Consider the following 18,177-nt stretch of genomic DNA (forward strand, 5'->3'; position numbering starts at 1 on the left):
GAGGGATTTAAATCTTTGAACACACCCTCGAGACTCAAAGATGCGTCAATTTACCCAAACACAGGCCGGACACATCGGAAGTTAAACGTAATAATGAACCCACCCCTTGGAAACTCATATTAACAACACACAACATAAGAAAAAATACAAAGCAGTCACATTAAATCACATTAAAAAACATATACTTTATAGATGATATAGGATAGGTTGTTAAAGTGTAACTCTCCTACTCCATATTCCTAAATCTTGTCTAAAACCAATTTCTCATTCAGGATTTCTTAAAAGCATTTTAAGTCATAACATAAATCGTCTCTACACGATTTTACAATCCTGCAATTTGCTCTAAGACACATTTATTCAAATGTAAATACGTATCAAATGTGTTGTGGGCTTTTATTTTGAAGGCAACGTCCGGAAATTGTAGCCATTATGTTGCACAGATCAGACCGGGCAGAATAAACGTGATCGTTTTTAAAAATGTGTCTGGATCAATTATCACTGCCTCTATCAAAATGTTGTATTCAAATGATAATGTTATGTCACCCCAATAATTATAAGTTTATAAATGACTTATTCTCATTTAGGATAAGCATGCAGTTTAGGTCAGTAGGCTATATTAAGTTTGTAGACCAAGGCCCAGAACGCAATTTGCATGGCTTTATAATGAATTTCATTTGGGCAAGTGAGGAGTAAATGCAACCAAATATTTTATGTTCATTATGTTGAATTTTTTTATTTGAAAAAGTTAAATAACCTCTGAAACTTTAAACTGTACAGAGCTCGGGCAATCTTACTTTTCATTCATACAAACATCAAATCCTCATATTTACAAATGAAGAAACTATATAAAACCGGGCCACAGTTTAACCAGAACACATATTTTACAATATTTGAGAGCATTACCTGAGCAAAAAGATTGCAGTGATTCATGCCGGTACATTTATGACAGGGTGTGTACAGTTTAAAAAACAAATGTTAAATGTGTCCAGTAACATTGAGGAAACATTTGCTACAAAATCAGAGTACATTTAAATGTATTCATTTTAAAGTAGAAGTGCAAATACAAAACACAAACTAAAACATTTGTCTGAACTGTCTTTCAGCATATTTGAATTTAAAGGCTTACAATGAACTTCAAGAACTCCTTTGTGAGGAGTAGCACCAAACCAATTTGAGAACATTTATGTGCCCAAACGGTTAACAGCTCTACCATAGGCTGCCAGTCAGCAAGTTTACATACAAATGTAGGTGCATAGTTGGAATTTTTCATTAAAAAAAAAAAGTGTACAAACTGACATGCAAACTGTATAGCATTTGTGTCTCTCAACTCTTGACTTGTCTGCAGATAGAAGCTAACTGGTTAATGCAGCTGGTGACTGCAGGAGGGACGCTGTGAAACGTTTCTCCTCTCCACCCTGCCAGGGCATCCAGGGCTTGTTTGGGGTTGCAGGGAGACAGGTCATAGATGCAGTAGATGGCGGCCAACTGGACCTCCCATGGCACACCTGGGGGAAAAAACATTATGAGATTAAACTTCCTTAATTTCCTCTGTATCTCTTCTGTACTATAAATAAAAGGCAAAATGTGAACAAAATTAAAAACTTTAAAAAAGAGGCTTTTGAATGGAAAAACATCTACTGGACTGCTTTTTATTTTTAAATGCCAGGATAATATATATATATATATATATACACTGGAATCTGTTTAAAATGCACATGTAAATACACGTGTAAATACTCAAAATAGAAAGAAAACTACATTAGTGTTAACAAAAATTATGACCAACTAAAGGCATGTCTTGGGAAATGGACAGCACTCTGAGCACATAGATACCTTCAGTCTGTCCGTGCCTTCCAAACGCGTTCATGACGTTGGCTACTGTTACCAGTGAGGAAGAATTCCTGTCTTCCATTCCAAGTTGACCGAGGCGTCCTATATTAAATGGAAAAACAATACCATTTTCAATTTGGTAATCCCTAGGCTATCAATTAATTACACTTGATTCAGGTTATGGTAACCTTCAAAAAAAAAAAAAAAACCCACCAATGAGTCGGACTACAGTGGCGACGGTCAAATCAGAGACAGGAGTTTGTTGATCTCTGGGCTGTGTCACCCAGGTGTTCATGAGTGGCCACAACTCCTTGCTGTCGAAGCAGAATCAACAGATTAGTAGTGATGTGTCGGTCGCGAACGAGCTGATTATTTTGAACGGGTCTTTGGTACGAACGAGGGGAAACGAGTCGTACTTGGTGAGAGCCGTTCTTGTTATCGTTCAATCGTTGGTCCGCACTTACTGCCTGCCAAAATCCACTCGCCTTTAAAAAGCTTGATTTTGTTCCCTAAAAGTATTCTGTGAAGACCCGCCCCTACTCTGATTGGTAGGTTTCAGCACGAGGAGTGAGGTGGGGTGGGTCTTAGCGGAATACGCGAGAGAGAGAAGTCATAAAAAGTGGTACAGGACAGGTAGACGACGTGTTTTTCGGATGGAAAATGAGCCAAACGCGAAAACGCAGCAGCATTTGGATGCACTTCAACCAAAACCCAGGCAGTGATAAAGCGCACCATTTGTAAAGGCAAAATATCCTTTAAAGCAGGGTCAACAAATAATCTCCATCGCCACTTAAAAACACAGTATTTAATATTAAGAGTTGCGTGAATTTCATTCAAGGCAAGGCAACTTTATTTACTTAACACATACAGAGGGTAAATTCAAAGTAGTACATTCACTGACATGAATGACATGGATATGGCGCCACCTTGTGTCATGTTTAGAATGCAGATTATTGACATAAGGTCTGGCAATACAGTCAATCATTATCCTGGTGATTATTTTGCAGATAAACCTAGTAACCCCGCCCCCTTTTAAAAAACGGCTCTTTGAAAGGAACGGAGCCATAAGATCCGGCTCCCTTCAAAGAGCCATAATTCCCATCACTACAGATTAGCACAGGGTTACAGTAGATGCCTGTTTACAGAAAATGGTCAGCTTCACACAGATTATTTAGATTTTGTTTGGAAGACTATGTGTATATGTGTATGTATCTTCAAGTCAGAACAAATAACATACCCCAATAAATGATCATAGGTCCACTTCCACTTCTTGTGTGAACAGAGGAGTTGCAGAGTTAAGACATGCTGCCAGGCCTCAGTCCCCAGGTCCTGCCCGTAGCGACTGTGTTTAGTGAAAGACATGCCTGACCCTGACTGAATATCAGACAGCGTTCTGGAGATCAGCGTCTCAATTTCACAGGGAGGACTCTGCAGTGATAAAAGGAGATTAGATTTAAAAAAGGGATACAATTGGGAAATAAGACATTTGGTAAAAACAGTGATCTGGCTAAACTATGGTCACAAAGGTCAGGGCCCAAACAATTTATTAAACTTAAATGCCATCACAATTATCTACATTTTAAATGAATTAAAAATAAATAGCAATGTTTTCACCGGTCACCCCTTTAAAAGTCAGAGGATATACATTTGACAAGCTAGATTTGAGTAAAATAAGTATACAACTGGAGAACTCGATCTCTACAAATACTATACCTTTTCCCAACCAAGGTATGCTGAAAGGCAGCTGAGGAGCTTTTCTTCTGCTTTCAGTTTGGTGACAGTATGTATAGCTTGGCACAGAGAACTACTGTGTGAGAGTACTTTGGGCCATGTTGTCACCATGAACAAAATCATCTTAGCACAGTCTGGGAAATCTGCAGTAAGAAAGACACAATATGGAAAAAAACATCTTAATTTAAAGTGAAGCTTAAGTGGTGCATGTAGGAGCAATGAAGACAGCCTTTACAGTTGAGAGAAGCAATTAAGTAAAAATACATTTGCAAAAGTATGTACGAGGTTAAATACGGTAGAACGTTAATTGCTAACCTTCTGTGAGAATGCTGTGTGCCAGGATGTGAGCTTTCTCCCAGTCTCTTGTCTGTCTACAGATCCCTGTGTGGACTCTACAGAGTGCCTGTATGTGGTTACTGTTCAGATGTTTTTTCCCCTCTTTCAACTTTTCCAGGATGGCCAAAATCATGTCACCCGTGTTAAGCTGAAGAGAGAGTAAACATGCACAAAAAGTTCATTCACATGGACACATTTTTAAACAAATACATCGTATGAGCTATTAGCAGGCGTTTGCATTTACATAGATATTGTATTTGTCAGGAGCTACACAAGAGCCTTTGTTTGGGTTATTGACATTCAGTCTCTTTTTTCTTAAGTGAACAATAAAGAAGTTACTCAAAGGGCATGTTATTCAGAACTAAATGACTAATGGGAAGGAACCAATTGTATATACAAAAACACTGTTTTAAACTACAATTGCATACAGTAAGATAAGCCTACCAATACCTTTTTTTCTTTAATTCAATTATGCAGATAAAAACACTTGACATTTAAAATCAAATCCATGGTACCAAAAAACCTCAGAGCGATTACTAGTAAGTAACAAGTGTTACTTGCAGTATATTTGCAGCAAAAAAATGCTAAGTCATACGGTCAAATTAATAAATGATGAACGGCAAGAGTGAAAACAACTGAAATACATAGGCCGAATAAACAAGTCTACTCACCAAGCTGTTTTGGCAAATCTCAGAGATGACCTCCTTCTCTTCGTCTCTCAAGACAGGCTTTTTGGACAGGTTACCAACATACAAATGGCTCTGGATCACAGGCAGTAGATCGAAAAACTGGTTTTCAATCTTCTTTAAAAGGTGAGCTATAAGATTTTGCTTTGCCGGTTCTCCACCTTCATGGGACGGTAAAGCTGTCTTTGGTTTGCATTGTTGGCTACTCAGAGTCTGGGCTGAGGTGGCCTCCACTCCACTGTTGGAGGAGGAGGAAAGCATCTGCTTGTGGCTGACAGTAGGAGAGCAGTTATCTAGCTTGAGACATTTACTGCTTTTAGGTTGAAGCAAACTGACGGCCTGTCTTTTTTCTCGTCTCATCTCAGTCTTGGTGAAGGCCGTCGAAGTGGAGTTAATCGTCTTAAAGCAAGACATCTGACTGTTGGTTGTTGTGGGTAACGTCCCACTCTCTGATGAACACATGCTGAGCCCAACATTCCCTCTGAGAATGCTCAAAGTCCGGGCGTGGGCAGAGAGCTCCGGGTACATGGTGTCAAAGATCCTCATGGAGTTCTCCTGAGATGGACTGGAGGAAGATGACGGGGAGGAGTTCATTGCCGTAGAGGGTAGGCGACCTGGGACCGGCACGGCATGTTTTGGAGTGGCGGAATCGAACTGTAGTGGAGAGGAGGGGACTCCATTCGGAGGGAGTGGACTGTTTAGTGAAGAGGATCTCAGCTGCCGACTGTTATGAGTCAAGTGCGCCTGGACAGGAGTGGAAGGCGAAACAGATCTCTCCATGGGCGAGGGAAATGAGAGTTTACCAATAGCCTGCCTTGGATTGATTGATTTGCCCGCCTTTGGAGGTGTTTTCAGAGGTGTTAGGAGACGAGGAAGCGGAGGGCCCATCGCAGAGCGAACTTGGCCTATGCATCCTGGTGACTGAGCCGTAGTGGAACATGCCACTGGGCTAGGTTCTTCCTCTTGGATCACAACTGGGCTTTGATTTTCAGTAACTTTTGTGCATTCATTTGTGCTAGTATCACTTTTTAATGACAGAGTAGATCTAACAGTGCGAACAATATTTTGTTTCACTTGAAGGTGACTTGCGTCTTTGCTGTCCTGAAGTGCTACAGTTTCTTTGTTTGTTGTTATCTGGGTTTCTGGTGTTGGGTCTTTGTCCAAAGCCTGCAATTCTATAGTGGGAATCAGACATGAAGGACTTAATCGCCTGCACATAGATTGTATATTATCCTTCATAGATTCAGAGTTACCAGCCTCTTTTAAGTTAGAAAGGGGAGAGCCTTGATCTGCTAGTTTTTCACAGTTGAATGTGTCTATGTCAACACCCTTTTTTGCAGTAGTTGCAACATTTGCCTTACCAGTTTCCTGGTCAGCTTGTGTTTTGTCATCTTCCATCTTCAACAGTGGAAGAGGCGTAGATCTATTATCACCATTTGATTCAGAGACAGAAGCTGCTACAGTGATTCCACCAGTTCCTAGTGCTTCGTTCCCACTTTCCTCCCCAAGAGGTTTAATGGGTGCATCCTCTTCAAGCTTTCCTTCAACATTTTTACTTGTGGCACTACTGAGGCCGTCATCGCTGATTGACAAACAGGGTTTATCGTCTGGCACATCTGTGTCATGGCCCACACAGCCTCTATTCTCCTGGGGTGCTAAGACATCTTGACTGCCCTGTTCCAGATCACTAGAGTCCTGGAGAGTTTTTCCAAGTTCGGAACCCTTTTCTGTATTTGTTACCTCAGCAACTCTCACAGAGTCAATGATTATTGAGGAGGTAACTGAGGAATTAACTGGCTGAACATCAACTGTTTCTTCAGAGATTACAGTTGTATCCTTCCTTCTGGGGGACTGTCCAACCTCAGGAAGGACTGCTTTAGCATCAGTAAGATCACCAGGGCTTGTGTCGACCTCAATCTTTTCACCTGTATCTGACTGAACTTCCTTTGCATTTTCACCTTCAGGAATACTATTGGCACCACTGTTGGCTTGCTCATCACTTTCAGTAGCCAACAAGGCATCCTCAACCACAACGGCTAAGAGTGACGTAGAAGATAAAGAAGCAGAAGATAAAGAAGTAGAAGAAGAAGAAGAAGAGGATAAAGAAGTAGAAGAAGAAGAGGATAAAGAAGTAGAAAAAGCAGAAGAAGAAGATAAAGAAGTAGGAGCAGAAGAAGAAGCTGTTGATGATAACTGCACGGCTGACGGCTTGTGCTCATTCTGCAATTCCTTTGCATTTGTGATGCTTTTGACCTTCACTTCAGTGACGCGACTCAACATATTTAGTCCCGAGTCTTTGGAGTCATTTTCATTGGAAATGTGTTCCACTTCCTGTCTTGTGACTACTGGCAAGTCTACCTTTTCCTCTCTCTGTAGTGCAGAAGGTTTTAGACAGGGTCTTGTTCCAGATGTTGTGATGAGTAAGGACTCTTCTTGTTGAGAAGGAACAGAGTCATCAGAGATTTTGGGATGGTTTTCCTTTTCCCCATCTGTTGTCTCCATCGATTCCATTTCTGCATCCTGAAAGACAAAACACAGATGTGTTATAAGATACAACCACCACTTTGAAATTGACCAGGAGAATCAAACGGCAGAAAATATAACAGTGCTTTTTTGACCACTTTGCAATGACATTACAGGAGCTTTGAGGGACCAAATTGTGATTTTCTTAACATAATAAATCTGTCATTTTTAAATATATAAATCACATGTATATTCACAAACAACAACAGCCAGACCTTTGTTCCTTTCTTAATTGATCATAATTCATTTGATTGAAAATAACACAATATCTAAAAAGTACTAGTTCAGTTACAAATACTATTATATAAGGTTTTGACATATTTAAGGATAAGTTAACCTAGTAGTTGATGTAAAAGTACTGTATTAAAAGTGGTTTTATCTCTACCTATTCCATATTCTGTGACTTTCTTTTAAAATTCTTAATTGACTCTGATTTTAATAAAAAATATTGCATTGTGCATACAGACCTTTTAACACAGCAATTTGCACTTACATAAAAACAGGTAAAACTGCACATTAGTTGGTATTATTTTTGAGAAAATGCATATGAAAATGTACCTGATTTTCCACTTCGTCTGGTATAGGTGAAATGCAGGGAAGCACTGGTTTGAACAATGCCAGTATCTGCCCCAAAGATACTTCTGAGCTTCCAAAGTCAGAAGACGACTCTTCAGCTTTGTGCTCCTTGGACTTGCTCTTTTTGGGAGTGTTTTTTGGTTTCTTGGTACTTGGTGACTGCAGCGATGCTTGATGCTTAATGTCTTTCTGCCTATGAGGAGAGTTTTTTAACAGTGTAAAAATGGCTTTTGTTTGCACAGGGGAACTGTCGGATTGACTGATCTTATGAGAAGGGGACTGGGATGCGTTCTTCAGATGAGAGTGCAGTCTGTTTTGTGGGGGGCTTGGTAGAACCTCCTTGGATCTTGACTCTGAAATGTACAAGAATAAAAAGGATTGCCACGAATGCATTAAATGGGGGAAATTACAAATATAAATGCAAAAGCGATTCAAAAGTGAGAGACTTGTTGAGTTCTGTCTCAGACATTTATACAACATAGCTTAATGATGCCTCACCTGGAGAGGTTTGGTAATGTATCAGGTTGACAGGGTTCTGCTGCTGAGGTTCCACACATGCCCATAAATCCTGTAGCAGCATTTGGAACTTTTCTGAAAAGCAGACGCAATCAATCACAAGCTGCACAACTAATAAAGACAAAGCATATGATCCTTAAATTAATGTAATAAATCATAATTGAAGCTGACTGCATACCTTTGTCTACTTTAGGCTCCTTCGGTGCACTTGCTTGAGTTGATGTACTCCTATAATCTGTCAAATGGAAAATTAAAGTCAGAATAAAGTTTTTGCCATTATATAGATCAAATGCACTTTTGTTAAAAAAGGCCCTTTGACTCTTAAAGGTGGGGTAGGTCATTTTGGAGAAACCAGCTCGAGTGAGCTAGAATTTGAAAATACACAGCCGGAAAAAAATCTGCCACTTCCTTACAGAGCCCCTCCTCCAACACACACGAACGCGCACATGACCAATGAGGGCACGAGATAAGTTTGTGCACAGATGGAAGGCTGACAGGCAGGTAGGCCATCCAGTTATTTTAGCCGGGCCGGCTCAGATGATTGGTCGTGCTTTTTACAGTACTACGGCTTCCACAGATGACTTTTTTTTATGGATTTTTTGTCAAAGCACTTCAGATATTCATTGCTAACGGGATGTTAAGAGCATTCCATGGAATATAACAAAAAGTGTATCTCCAGCCGGTTTCTCAAACTCACCTTTAATTTAAAAAACGTTTGGTAATTTGGAATCATTTTTTGTTTTTTTGTTAACTGAAAACCTAACTTCTGGAAGAACCAATATCTGACTGCAGCAAAGTAAGCGTTCGTTGTAACAATGTATTTGTAAATGAAGCTGTTTCTTACTTACCTTTGCACCTTTCTCTTTCCAGTTTCCTCATCCTCACCTGTAAAGTAATTGAAATTTAACACAAAGAAATGTCTGTGTAATAACTTTGAAAATTACCCCCACAAATGTGCAGTTTTTACAAAGATGATTACTGCACCTGGAGGTCATCAATATCGCTCTCTAGCAAGATCTTCTCTTTGGTCAGATGGGATATTTGATGATTCTGTTTGCAAACCGAGTCTTAAATATGGACAGAAATATGTATAGTTAAACAGCCAAAATAAAATCATTAGGAACATTAAATAATTGTTTCATGTGGTGTAAAATACATTTTTGATACCAACCTTCAAGCAGCCTAACTTTATTCTCAAGGCTTCCCTTTCTGTGGATCAGAAAACAACATGGGACCTTTGAGCATCATTTGTTTTAGAATACGTTTCTCACAAACAACCCAAACAAGGTTTGCAAAGGACTAAATGGGAAAAGCCAGTTCTTACATGCTTGTTGTCTTGGCGTTCTCCTCTATCAATTTTTCAACTTGATCTGCTTTTGCCTGAGATTTCTTCAAAGAGGTCTGAAAGGTAAAACATTAAATGTGCAAAGATTATACATTTTCCTGAGCTACCTTTAAACTATGAATAAAGCTTTTTGAAAAACAATGGTTCTAAATGATCGTCAGTGATGATACAGCACATTTAATTGACTCAAGTGCAGAGACCGTTTTTTCTTACCTGTGTTTCCAGCAGATCATTTTCTACTACAGCTTTTTCCCTCTTCAGTAGAGCATTCTCAAGTGACTGTGTTTCTGTCAGTTCTATAAGGTTGAAAGACAATTTAGCAAAGAATCAGTGATGTATTTAAAACATCTATAAACAGATTATTATTTCAAAGTTTTGCAACTTTGTAGTGGTACAAATGATAGGATGTGAAGTACCTTTCACATCCTTAAGATGGTCTTCAAGCTTCTCGTTCCTGAACAATGTGAACAATAAAATTAACATAAAATAATTCCATTATAATATATTTATTGGCACTGTTATGATTAAAATTAAAAATAATCCCTTACTCTGCCATCATCTTGATATTTTCCTGCTTCAATTTTTCCATCTCCTCATAAATCTGCCCAAAGGTCTTAAGAGCAACCTTGAAAAAAATAAACAGAGAATATCACACACGGCATACAAACAACAAAACTAAGTGTGTGAAAAGGTTGAGAAAACATATAGAGTGTAAATTACACTCTACAAAGAAAGAGCATACCTTCTTTTCCTCAAGTTCTGCTTGCAAAGATTCATAATCGGCCGTCTTTTCCTCCAGAGTAACCAATCTGATCTGCAGCTCTTCCAGCTGTTGTTGAAGTCCAATTGCGTCACTGCGTAACACATGAACATAATAAACTATGCATTTATTGAGATTCTTTATGTAATTTCGCACTCTGAGGTCACCTTTTGTATAAGAGTCTTGTTCCTTTGGTAAACATTCCCTTTAAACTAGTCCGAACACATTATTACTACTATGTGTTGCTAGATTACACCTTGTAAAGTGACCAACCCCCAGTTCCCCCAGTGTCCAAATGTCACCGATAGCTAACTAAAATGTATTTGCTGCAAATCACCATGGCAATAATAATGCATTTATTACTCACTCAGAAACCGCTATCCTCTGTTTCAGAGCCAGAAATGACGACACGTATTCGGTTAGGCTCTGTAGTAGGAGACAGGAAGACACAAAACAAAAACAACCACACTTATTATTACCAACAACGTTCCCCTAAACTGATATTTAGTTTAGGAATCAAACGTTCACGTCACAAAATCGCAGACTGTTTATTTCCCCTTTACAAAGATCAAACACAACTTTTGAATGGAATTTTCGGTCATAAAAGGATAATCTGACCTGGTGCAAAACAGAGCAGTTTTGACAGTTTCCAACCGTCGCGTCCGCGGCGATTGCTGCCGTTTTGGACTGACTGTCCCTTGGCATCATGGTAAGACAGGTTTTCCCGAAACCCTCACAATCTTTAATATCATAGACAATAAATTGAGGAACAAATTCACTCAGTAGAAACTCCAGACAGGTTCAAAATAAACACATTTTTCGCGTCTCCCACGTTGACCAAGGACCCAAATCAGGACCCCACATGGGAAGCTTTGTGAAATGCCGGTTAACATAACATGTATTATTAATTGCTACGGTGCAACCCCTTTCAAATTATGGTCAGTTTTCTAATTATGTGTAACTAATATATGCGTTTGATTTGATGTCGGCAAAAATATGATGTTTCTCTACATTTTCTGTTTTCCTTCAGGCAGTTCACAATGGCATTTGGGGGCGTTGCAAAACAAATGCAGCAAATCGTGCTGCAGTTTACCGGCCAGTAGGAGCAGAATAGTACCCGACCCTACACACTCCACACACTATACTCATAACATGCTCTCTGCTCATAGTTTGGTGTTCGATAGTTTGTTTAGTAGCCAGCATAGTATACCTCAGTGAGTTTAGTACATTCCACTTTCTATTGATTAAATCCTTGACCAACGCAAACACTTCGTTCACTTTCAAGGTATGAGTTTGGATAATATTTTTTTAAGGATCTGCTAGCCGTGGTACATGTCCCTGGTGGTCTAGTGGTTAGGATTCGGCGCTCTCACCGCCGCGGCCCGGGTTCGATTCCCGGTCAGGGAACACATTTTTGAAGCTCCAGAGAGACCTTACATATTATTTTGAAAGTGATAACTGTGAGCTGCAGTAAACCTCATGATAGTTTTTCGTAACTACCACATGTAATAGATTAATAGAAAACATGTTCACGTTTATTTGCTGCATTGTGTGTTAGACTGTATTTCAGTCAGCAGAGGGAACTGTTGTTCAGATCAGGCTACAGTGTTCCTAATGTATCTGCCTCTCTCTCTCTCTCTCTCTCTCTCTCTCTCTCTCTCTCTCACACACACACCACACACACACACACACACACACACACACACACACACACACACACACACACCACACACACACACACACACACACATACATACATACAGCACTTCAATCAGTAGGCCTTCAAGAAGTAATGGCTCAAAATAACTTCATCTTTAGAAATACACATGGTGTAGTCAAGGCCAAGGTACGTTTAGACGTTGGATGTACATATATTTCGACTTTTGGGAAAAGTGCCCCAGCTCATTGTGTTCCTTTCTCTGCTAGTGAGTTGTCTACAGCCCGATGACTGTAATAGCTGAGAGGAAACAACTAAAGGTGCTGGATTGTTGTAGGTGCATCCTGATGGAAAGATAATAACCCTGTAACTTCAGATGAACCTTCAGAGTGTAGCCCCGAGGCTAAAGAGGTAAATCTTTCCAAACAGATGCAGTCGAAGATAGCATAGTTTCTTTAGTGGAAAGGGGAGTGCTGGGCATGCTTTCTCTCTTTCTGTCTCTCTCTGACAGATAACCTCTTTGGTTACCTGACATGTTAGGTAACCAAGCCTTTGTCTGATCTCTATCTTTGCATAAACAAAATTCTTCATCCTCTTAATCCCTTTCTTCTGGTGTGGTTAGATTAGTTCCTCCTTTGTGAGGATGCTGTAGCTGAGTGAGGTGACACAATTGCTGTCTAATGAAAGTCATAGAAGACAAAGTCAGTCACAAGCAAGACATTATTGTATTATTACTATTTCTACTTATTGTGATATTCATGTTTGAAGAGTTATTACAAAAATGGGTCATCAGTTTTTCACGGGGCTAGCTAATTTTGTCAAAGAAACACATGCACATTTGCATTCACACATACAGGTGTGTACAGTTACCAATGCAGCTGCATTGCATTAGCAGGTGGAAACTCAAACAGACAGCAGAAGACAATGGAAACTCTAGAAATACTGTACAACATGGCATTCAATACCAGATGAAGAGAGGTTTTAATGTTGGCACAAGGGTGAAACCTAATGATTAGGTTTTTAGTTTCATGATTTCAACATTTTGAAAACACATCTTATTTTCTATATTGGTGTCATTTGTTGTCTCGTCTCTGCTACACAAGATTACGTTTTAACTTGACAGAGGTGAAGAGTGGCTGATGACAGTGCATTCCAGAAGATTGGGGGGTTTGAGTAATCTGACTGTGTGTGTGTGTGGTGTTGCTTTTGTCAGCAGACTGGCATTCATTTATAAAACCCTTCTGCATATCTGCACATCTTGTATTGTCTACACACACAGAACCATGCAGAGTATAACACTGTGCCCACAGCTGACCAACTATAAATCAACTACAGAGAGGTGGTTGACATGGAGGAAAACCCCCTTTTCTCTCTTTACCCACCTCTGGCTCACTCTCTCCCTTTCTCACAGCATTTTTCTATGACAGCACCAAATACATGTATGCCCTCCCTCCTCCCTTTCCACTCTACTAATCTCTCCCTCTCTTCTCACACTCTTCTTCTCTTCTTCATCCCTCTCTCTCTCTCTCTCTCTGAAGGGGATTGCCCAGAGGAGAGTGACAATGGTGATTTTGTTTTGGGCATCTGTGTCTATTTGACTTGTTGAGAAATGACGAAAGAGTATAGCCCAGACACAAGATGTCATACGTGTTGAAATGGAATACCTCATGGTCATTACCGTTAGCTTGTGTGCTGGCCTGTGCTGCACTGACTTTGTTTTGGCTTCATTGGTTGCAAGAACACCATTTTTTTCTTTGTTCAATTTGAGCCCCACCGGTTGTCCCCAACAAAATAGTTCTAAAGAAATGTCTGCATGTCTCCTGCCTACAGCACTCTTCCTGCCTACAAAAACACTTAGAGACTAGCTGGTGAACATAGTGGAGCATTTAGCAGCTAAAAAGCAATATGTGAGCTAACCTGCTTGCTACAATAACTTTTAGAAGTGATAATAATGTCTTTGCTGCGCTGCCCCCAGGTGGTCAAAATGTATTTTTGCAGGTTTACCCATTGCTAAACTAGCAACTAACAAGATCTGAGGGAAGCTAACCTAGCTAAGCATTCTCCAAGCATAAACTGCGCCACTTTTCTTCATTGGGGTGCTAAAGGTTCTCGTTTGCATGGATCACGTTTCACTTCCTGAGCCTGTTCCACCTTTTTTAAGAATGTATTTAAAGTTTCACACCTCCCTGGTAAGATCAAATTCACTCTTACTACCAGCAGCAAAGAAGGAAATAAATCAACAGAAGCTGAGATGCTGACTTGACACACATGTTTATTGTTTTTCATTTACATTGTAAAAAAGAATCATATTAAAATAGCCATCAGCTGTTTATTTTATCACTGATTTTAACCACAAAGAATATGTAATGCATTATTTCTGTGACATATCAAAGCATGCAATACATGACTTGTGAATAATGTTGGACAATGTAATGATCTCTTTGTTCATACCTATTGCCATTATTTTTGACTTACACTCAACAGCTGTTGTAATGATCGATAACAATGTTGACCTTGAAATGGGCTATTCAAATCAGTTTATTTTTTATTTTCTTCAACAATGGAATAAATGTTTTAATGAAAAAAGGTGCAGTTTGTCAGCATGAAATCCTATGAAATTAATACAAAATATAAAGGTAATGGGCTTAGGATAATTTCCTTAGGGTAAGTAATACAATGACACATTTATATTGCTTATAAATACAGTCTTCCAGCAACGCTGTATTGTAAAGCCAATAAATAAAACAAACAATACTTTACACAGGTCACACAATTAATTTGCTTCTTCCTGAAACTTGAGGATTTAACATTGATTGTGTGACAGAAGACATCGATAAAGCACCATTGAGTATGAAAGTCATTGCACAGGCTTGACCGATCTCAGGAAAGCTTTTTTTATGTTCCTTTCTTTTTTCTTTTAAATGAAAACACAAAGCTTCCTGTTATTGTCCAGCTATTGAGGAAGCACACTTTGATTATCTTCAGTCTGTTTTCTATCAGGCCGTAGGGTAAAATATTTGCTTTCATATCTGCATTTTTTTAATGATCCCTTTTCATTATTAGACATCAGATATTTATTTAATCAAGAATTGCAGAGCAGAGCAGGGCGTATCACATGATGTTGGCAGCGCCTGAAACCTCTTCGACAGTTTCTCTCTGTTGGCCTGCCATCGCTGGCCTTTGGTTGACAGGGAGATGTTGGGTGTCCTGGATACACATCTCTTTATTTACACACAGTACATAAACAAAGCTGGGGTTTTTCAAATGAAAAAAATGTCAGATCTTCAGTTTTCTTTGGATATGTCAATCCTATTCACTTTAATCATGATTCCCATTCTGCTAGTTCCTCTTTATAATTATCTCCTTTATTTGTACTGTCCTGATCACATTCCTGTGTAGGGAATCAAGTTCTTGTTTCCAGATGTCCGGCATCACAGAGAAGAAAGAGGGCACTGCAACTCTCTTGCACTTCCATTGAAGTGTCTATGTTTGTCAGTGCTCGCCACACGCTTAAAGCAAAAACAGTCTTTTCAAGCATGGACTTCAAATATAGTCTTTTGTCTATTTAACTACCTATTTGTCTCGTCACAGAGTCACTCCATGTGATTATAGGTTTGAATTTGAACAGGATTGACAGCACTGCTTGCCATAGAACTTGTGGTTGCAGACTCCATGCTGGGGCACCAGGTAGCACCAGTTAAAGTAATCCCGACATGCAACATCTGGAGGAAAAAAGAAAAAAAAAATACTTATCAAGGCTTTTTTTTCACAAGGGTTTTTCAAAAGAACTCCATCCAGACCACAGAAAACAATACTTTGTACACAAGCATGCAATTAGTATTATAATATATGAGCTTGGGTACCTTTTTTCTCAGATTGTGGGCAGAAGTTGGTGTTGCAGGCCTGGGACATTGAGGGTTTAAGATGGAGGGCACAACCAGGGGAGGGCTTCCCTTGCACCAGACATTGGACTGTCCTGGCCTGCACTCCTCCTCCACATGTCACTGTGCACTGTAAAGTACGAAGAAACCTTGATCATTGATGTCATGAACCACGTTATAACACATTCAATTCCTCCTCTCTCTCTCCGATCACAAAATGTAATTAACTTATAAAGCATTTATCTGCAGAAACCAAATGTGATGCAGTAAACCTTACATTACATTAAACACAACCTTATCCTTCTCTAAGTTAAATTACCTGTGACCAAGGAGCCGTTTGCCATTCTGCTGGAGGCGGAGGTTGAGGGAGGGGTTTAGGTGGATAGGTGCGATGATGCGTGCTCCATCGGTTAACTGGTGGGGTGGTGCGGATGGGGCATTCAGCTGTAGTGCATGGCCTCTGTAGTTCTACCGTGGGTTTGGGGACATGGTGGCATTTCTTGGCAGCCAGCTCTCTGTATTTTCCTGCTGTGTCCTGCATTATGGAAACCAAATAATGATGTAAGCAAGAAGATAAATTGTGCCACATGACGCACTCAAAAAATAATTCTTAACGAAAAAATGATAGCACTGTATGTACTTCATATACAAAACAGAAAAGAACATTTCAAACTTATAACAAATCAGGATTTGGATCAGGATCACAAATGTTGTTTCAAGTAAATTTTCCAACAAATATTTGACTGTATCTGAGTCAGCATCATTACAGATATAATACACACCTTCTCTGCACACTTGATGAAGCGAGCTTGATTACCACGACCACAGGTTACTGAACACTGAACAAACAAACAAAGAAAGGAACAGAGAAGAAATGGAGAGAACATATTCATATTAGCTAAAAATAGTTATATTATTTACATACTGCATTGCTGAATGCTTTATAAGATATAATATTGCTGTATAACTGGACTTGGATTACCTCTTGCCACGTGGAGACAAACCACTGCACTTTACGTTGTTTCTGGCAGCGTTTGATGAAACAGGATTCTTGATTGGCTGGTTTCGGCAGACCTGAGCACAAACTGTCTGCCAGTGTGCGCGTACGGGCACTTGGGTTGGTGCTCGTACACAGCACCGTCCTCTTCCTTAAGCCGCTGCCACACTTACGAGAACACTGCCAAATACACCAGAACATGATAATGATCAACTCTGACGTCCTTAAATGCTTTAAAGCTAATAAATAACAGGATTTGTCTAAATGAATTCAAGAATTGACATAATGTAGTTATTAAATGACTTTAGCATAGAATAATGTCACAGGCCAAATATCTCCACTAGCCAGCTTTGCACAGAAAGCATTCAGCATGGCAACCATATATTCACATTCCCGATGAATGCAGTGACTTATTGTACTTTAAATCCTTCGTACTTCCTTTGAGGTAGACAAAAGAATTCCCCCAATATTAATTCTGATCCTAAGCACACATCTTTTGGCATGGCCTGAGAAAAAAGTTTCACTACATCCAAGAAACAGTGGGGCGGTGACGCACTACACCAGAGAACCAGAGAGTAAACTGTGGCACTTGTGGCAGGTATTTAAGGACATTTGGGACAAAATGGCAGTTAAAAAAGTCAGACAACTTACCACACACAATGTATAGGAATTGGACAGAGAATGAAACATATAAAGTCTCAGTGGGAACATTCATATTTTAAAGCCACTGAGATCACTGTCATAAATGTGGTGAAACTATCAAGGCTGGTGTGTAAAGCCATTTTAGATGAATTGAGAGCGTGCAGTATTTTATTTCCTGCTGTGGTTGTATTAAGTGTTGAACTACGACGGCAGTGATCCTTGAAAATTCAGATTCTTACATATCCCTTTTACACATGCTCACCTGTGACCATGGCCCAGCGGTCCAAACTGGCGGGCAGCTGTGTGTGTTGCAGGCTTGTCCCCTGGGTGGGGCGGGCTGGGTGCAGTGGGAGTCGGTCAGGGCGTCTACGTTAGTCTGGCTGCTCCTCTGGACACACTGGACCTGCCGCGTCTGCTCCCCTCCTCCACAGCCCTGGCTGCACACCCCCCACTCTCCTACAGACCAGCTGGGACAACACAACACAAGCTGGCTGAGTCAACATGAACAGCTACTCAATCACTTAATCATACATGGTATTCACAAATGACACAATAACTGTACATGGCTAGTGATGAAGACACCATGTGTTGTGTCACATCTCTTCTTCAGAGGCCACTGTAGGTTATTGTTCTTCAGAGATATAAATACAAGGGATTGTATAACTGATGCTAAAAGCAATACTTCTCACACTAAATA

At 39.8% G+C, this 18,177-nt stretch overlaps 2 protein-coding genes and 1 non-coding gene across 7 annotated transcripts in view; 1 reads left to right on the top strand and 2 right to left on the bottom strand.

The window, feature by feature from the left end:
• Positions 1-711: 711 nt before the first annotated feature.
• ice1 (KIAA0947-like (H. sapiens)) lies at positions 712-11,157 on the bottom strand. Its single transcript, XM_034208636.1, has 20 exons — positions 10,922-11,157; positions 10,671-10,729; positions 10,286-10,397; positions 10,092-10,168; positions 9,960-9,997; positions 9,757-9,839; positions 9,523-9,599; positions 9,370-9,407; positions 9,183-9,265; positions 9,047-9,083; positions 8,377-8,433; positions 8,181-8,273; positions 7,665-8,035; positions 4,569-7,103; positions 3,877-4,045; positions 3,544-3,704; positions 3,068-3,258; positions 2,044-2,144; positions 1,834-1,932; positions 712-1,505 (listed from the first exon to the last, which is right to left on the bottom strand). The coding sequence occupies exons 1-20, from the start codon at positions 11,009-11,011 to the stop codon at positions 1,324-1,326; spliced, it is 4,653 nt and encodes a 1,550-aa protein (XP_034064527.1). The 5' UTR covers positions 11,012-11,157; the 3' UTR covers positions 712-1,323.
• Positions 11,158-11,638: 481 nt separating this feature from the next.
• Positions 11,639-11,710, top strand: trnae-cuc. Its single transcript has one exon. It is a non-coding gene; the product is annotated as a tRNA-Glu (tRNA).
• A 2,505-nt stretch (positions 11,711-14,215) lies between these two features.
• Positions 14,216-18,177, bottom strand: part of LOC117541448 (A disintegrin and metalloproteinase with thrombospondin motifs 16) — a 69,278-nt gene continuing 65,316 nt past the window's right edge. For all 5 annotated transcript variants that reach the window (XM_034208604.1, XM_034208607.1, XM_034208605.1 and 2 more), the window contains 6 exons: positions 17,743-17,947; positions 16,824-17,018; positions 16,624-16,680; positions 16,161-16,376; positions 15,824-15,971; positions 14,216-15,682 (listed from right to left, as the gene is read on the bottom strand). In XM_034208604.1, the coding sequence (XP_034064495.1) occupies positions 15,567-15,682; positions 15,824-15,971; positions 16,161-16,376; positions 16,624-16,680; positions 16,824-17,018; positions 17,743-17,947 (937 nt within the window). In that variant the 3' untranslated portion in view covers positions 14,216-15,566. The remainder of the gene's footprint in view (positions 15,683-15,823; positions 15,972-16,160; positions 16,377-16,623; positions 16,681-16,823; positions 17,019-17,742; positions 17,948-18,177) is intronic.

This window comes from Gymnodraco acuticeps, unplaced genomic scaffold, assembly GCF_902827175.1.
Source record: "Gymnodraco acuticeps unplaced genomic scaffold, fGymAcu1.1, whole genome shotgun sequence".
Taxonomy (NCBI): Eukaryota; Metazoa; Chordata; class Actinopteri; order Perciformes; family Bathydraconidae; genus Gymnodraco; species Gymnodraco acuticeps.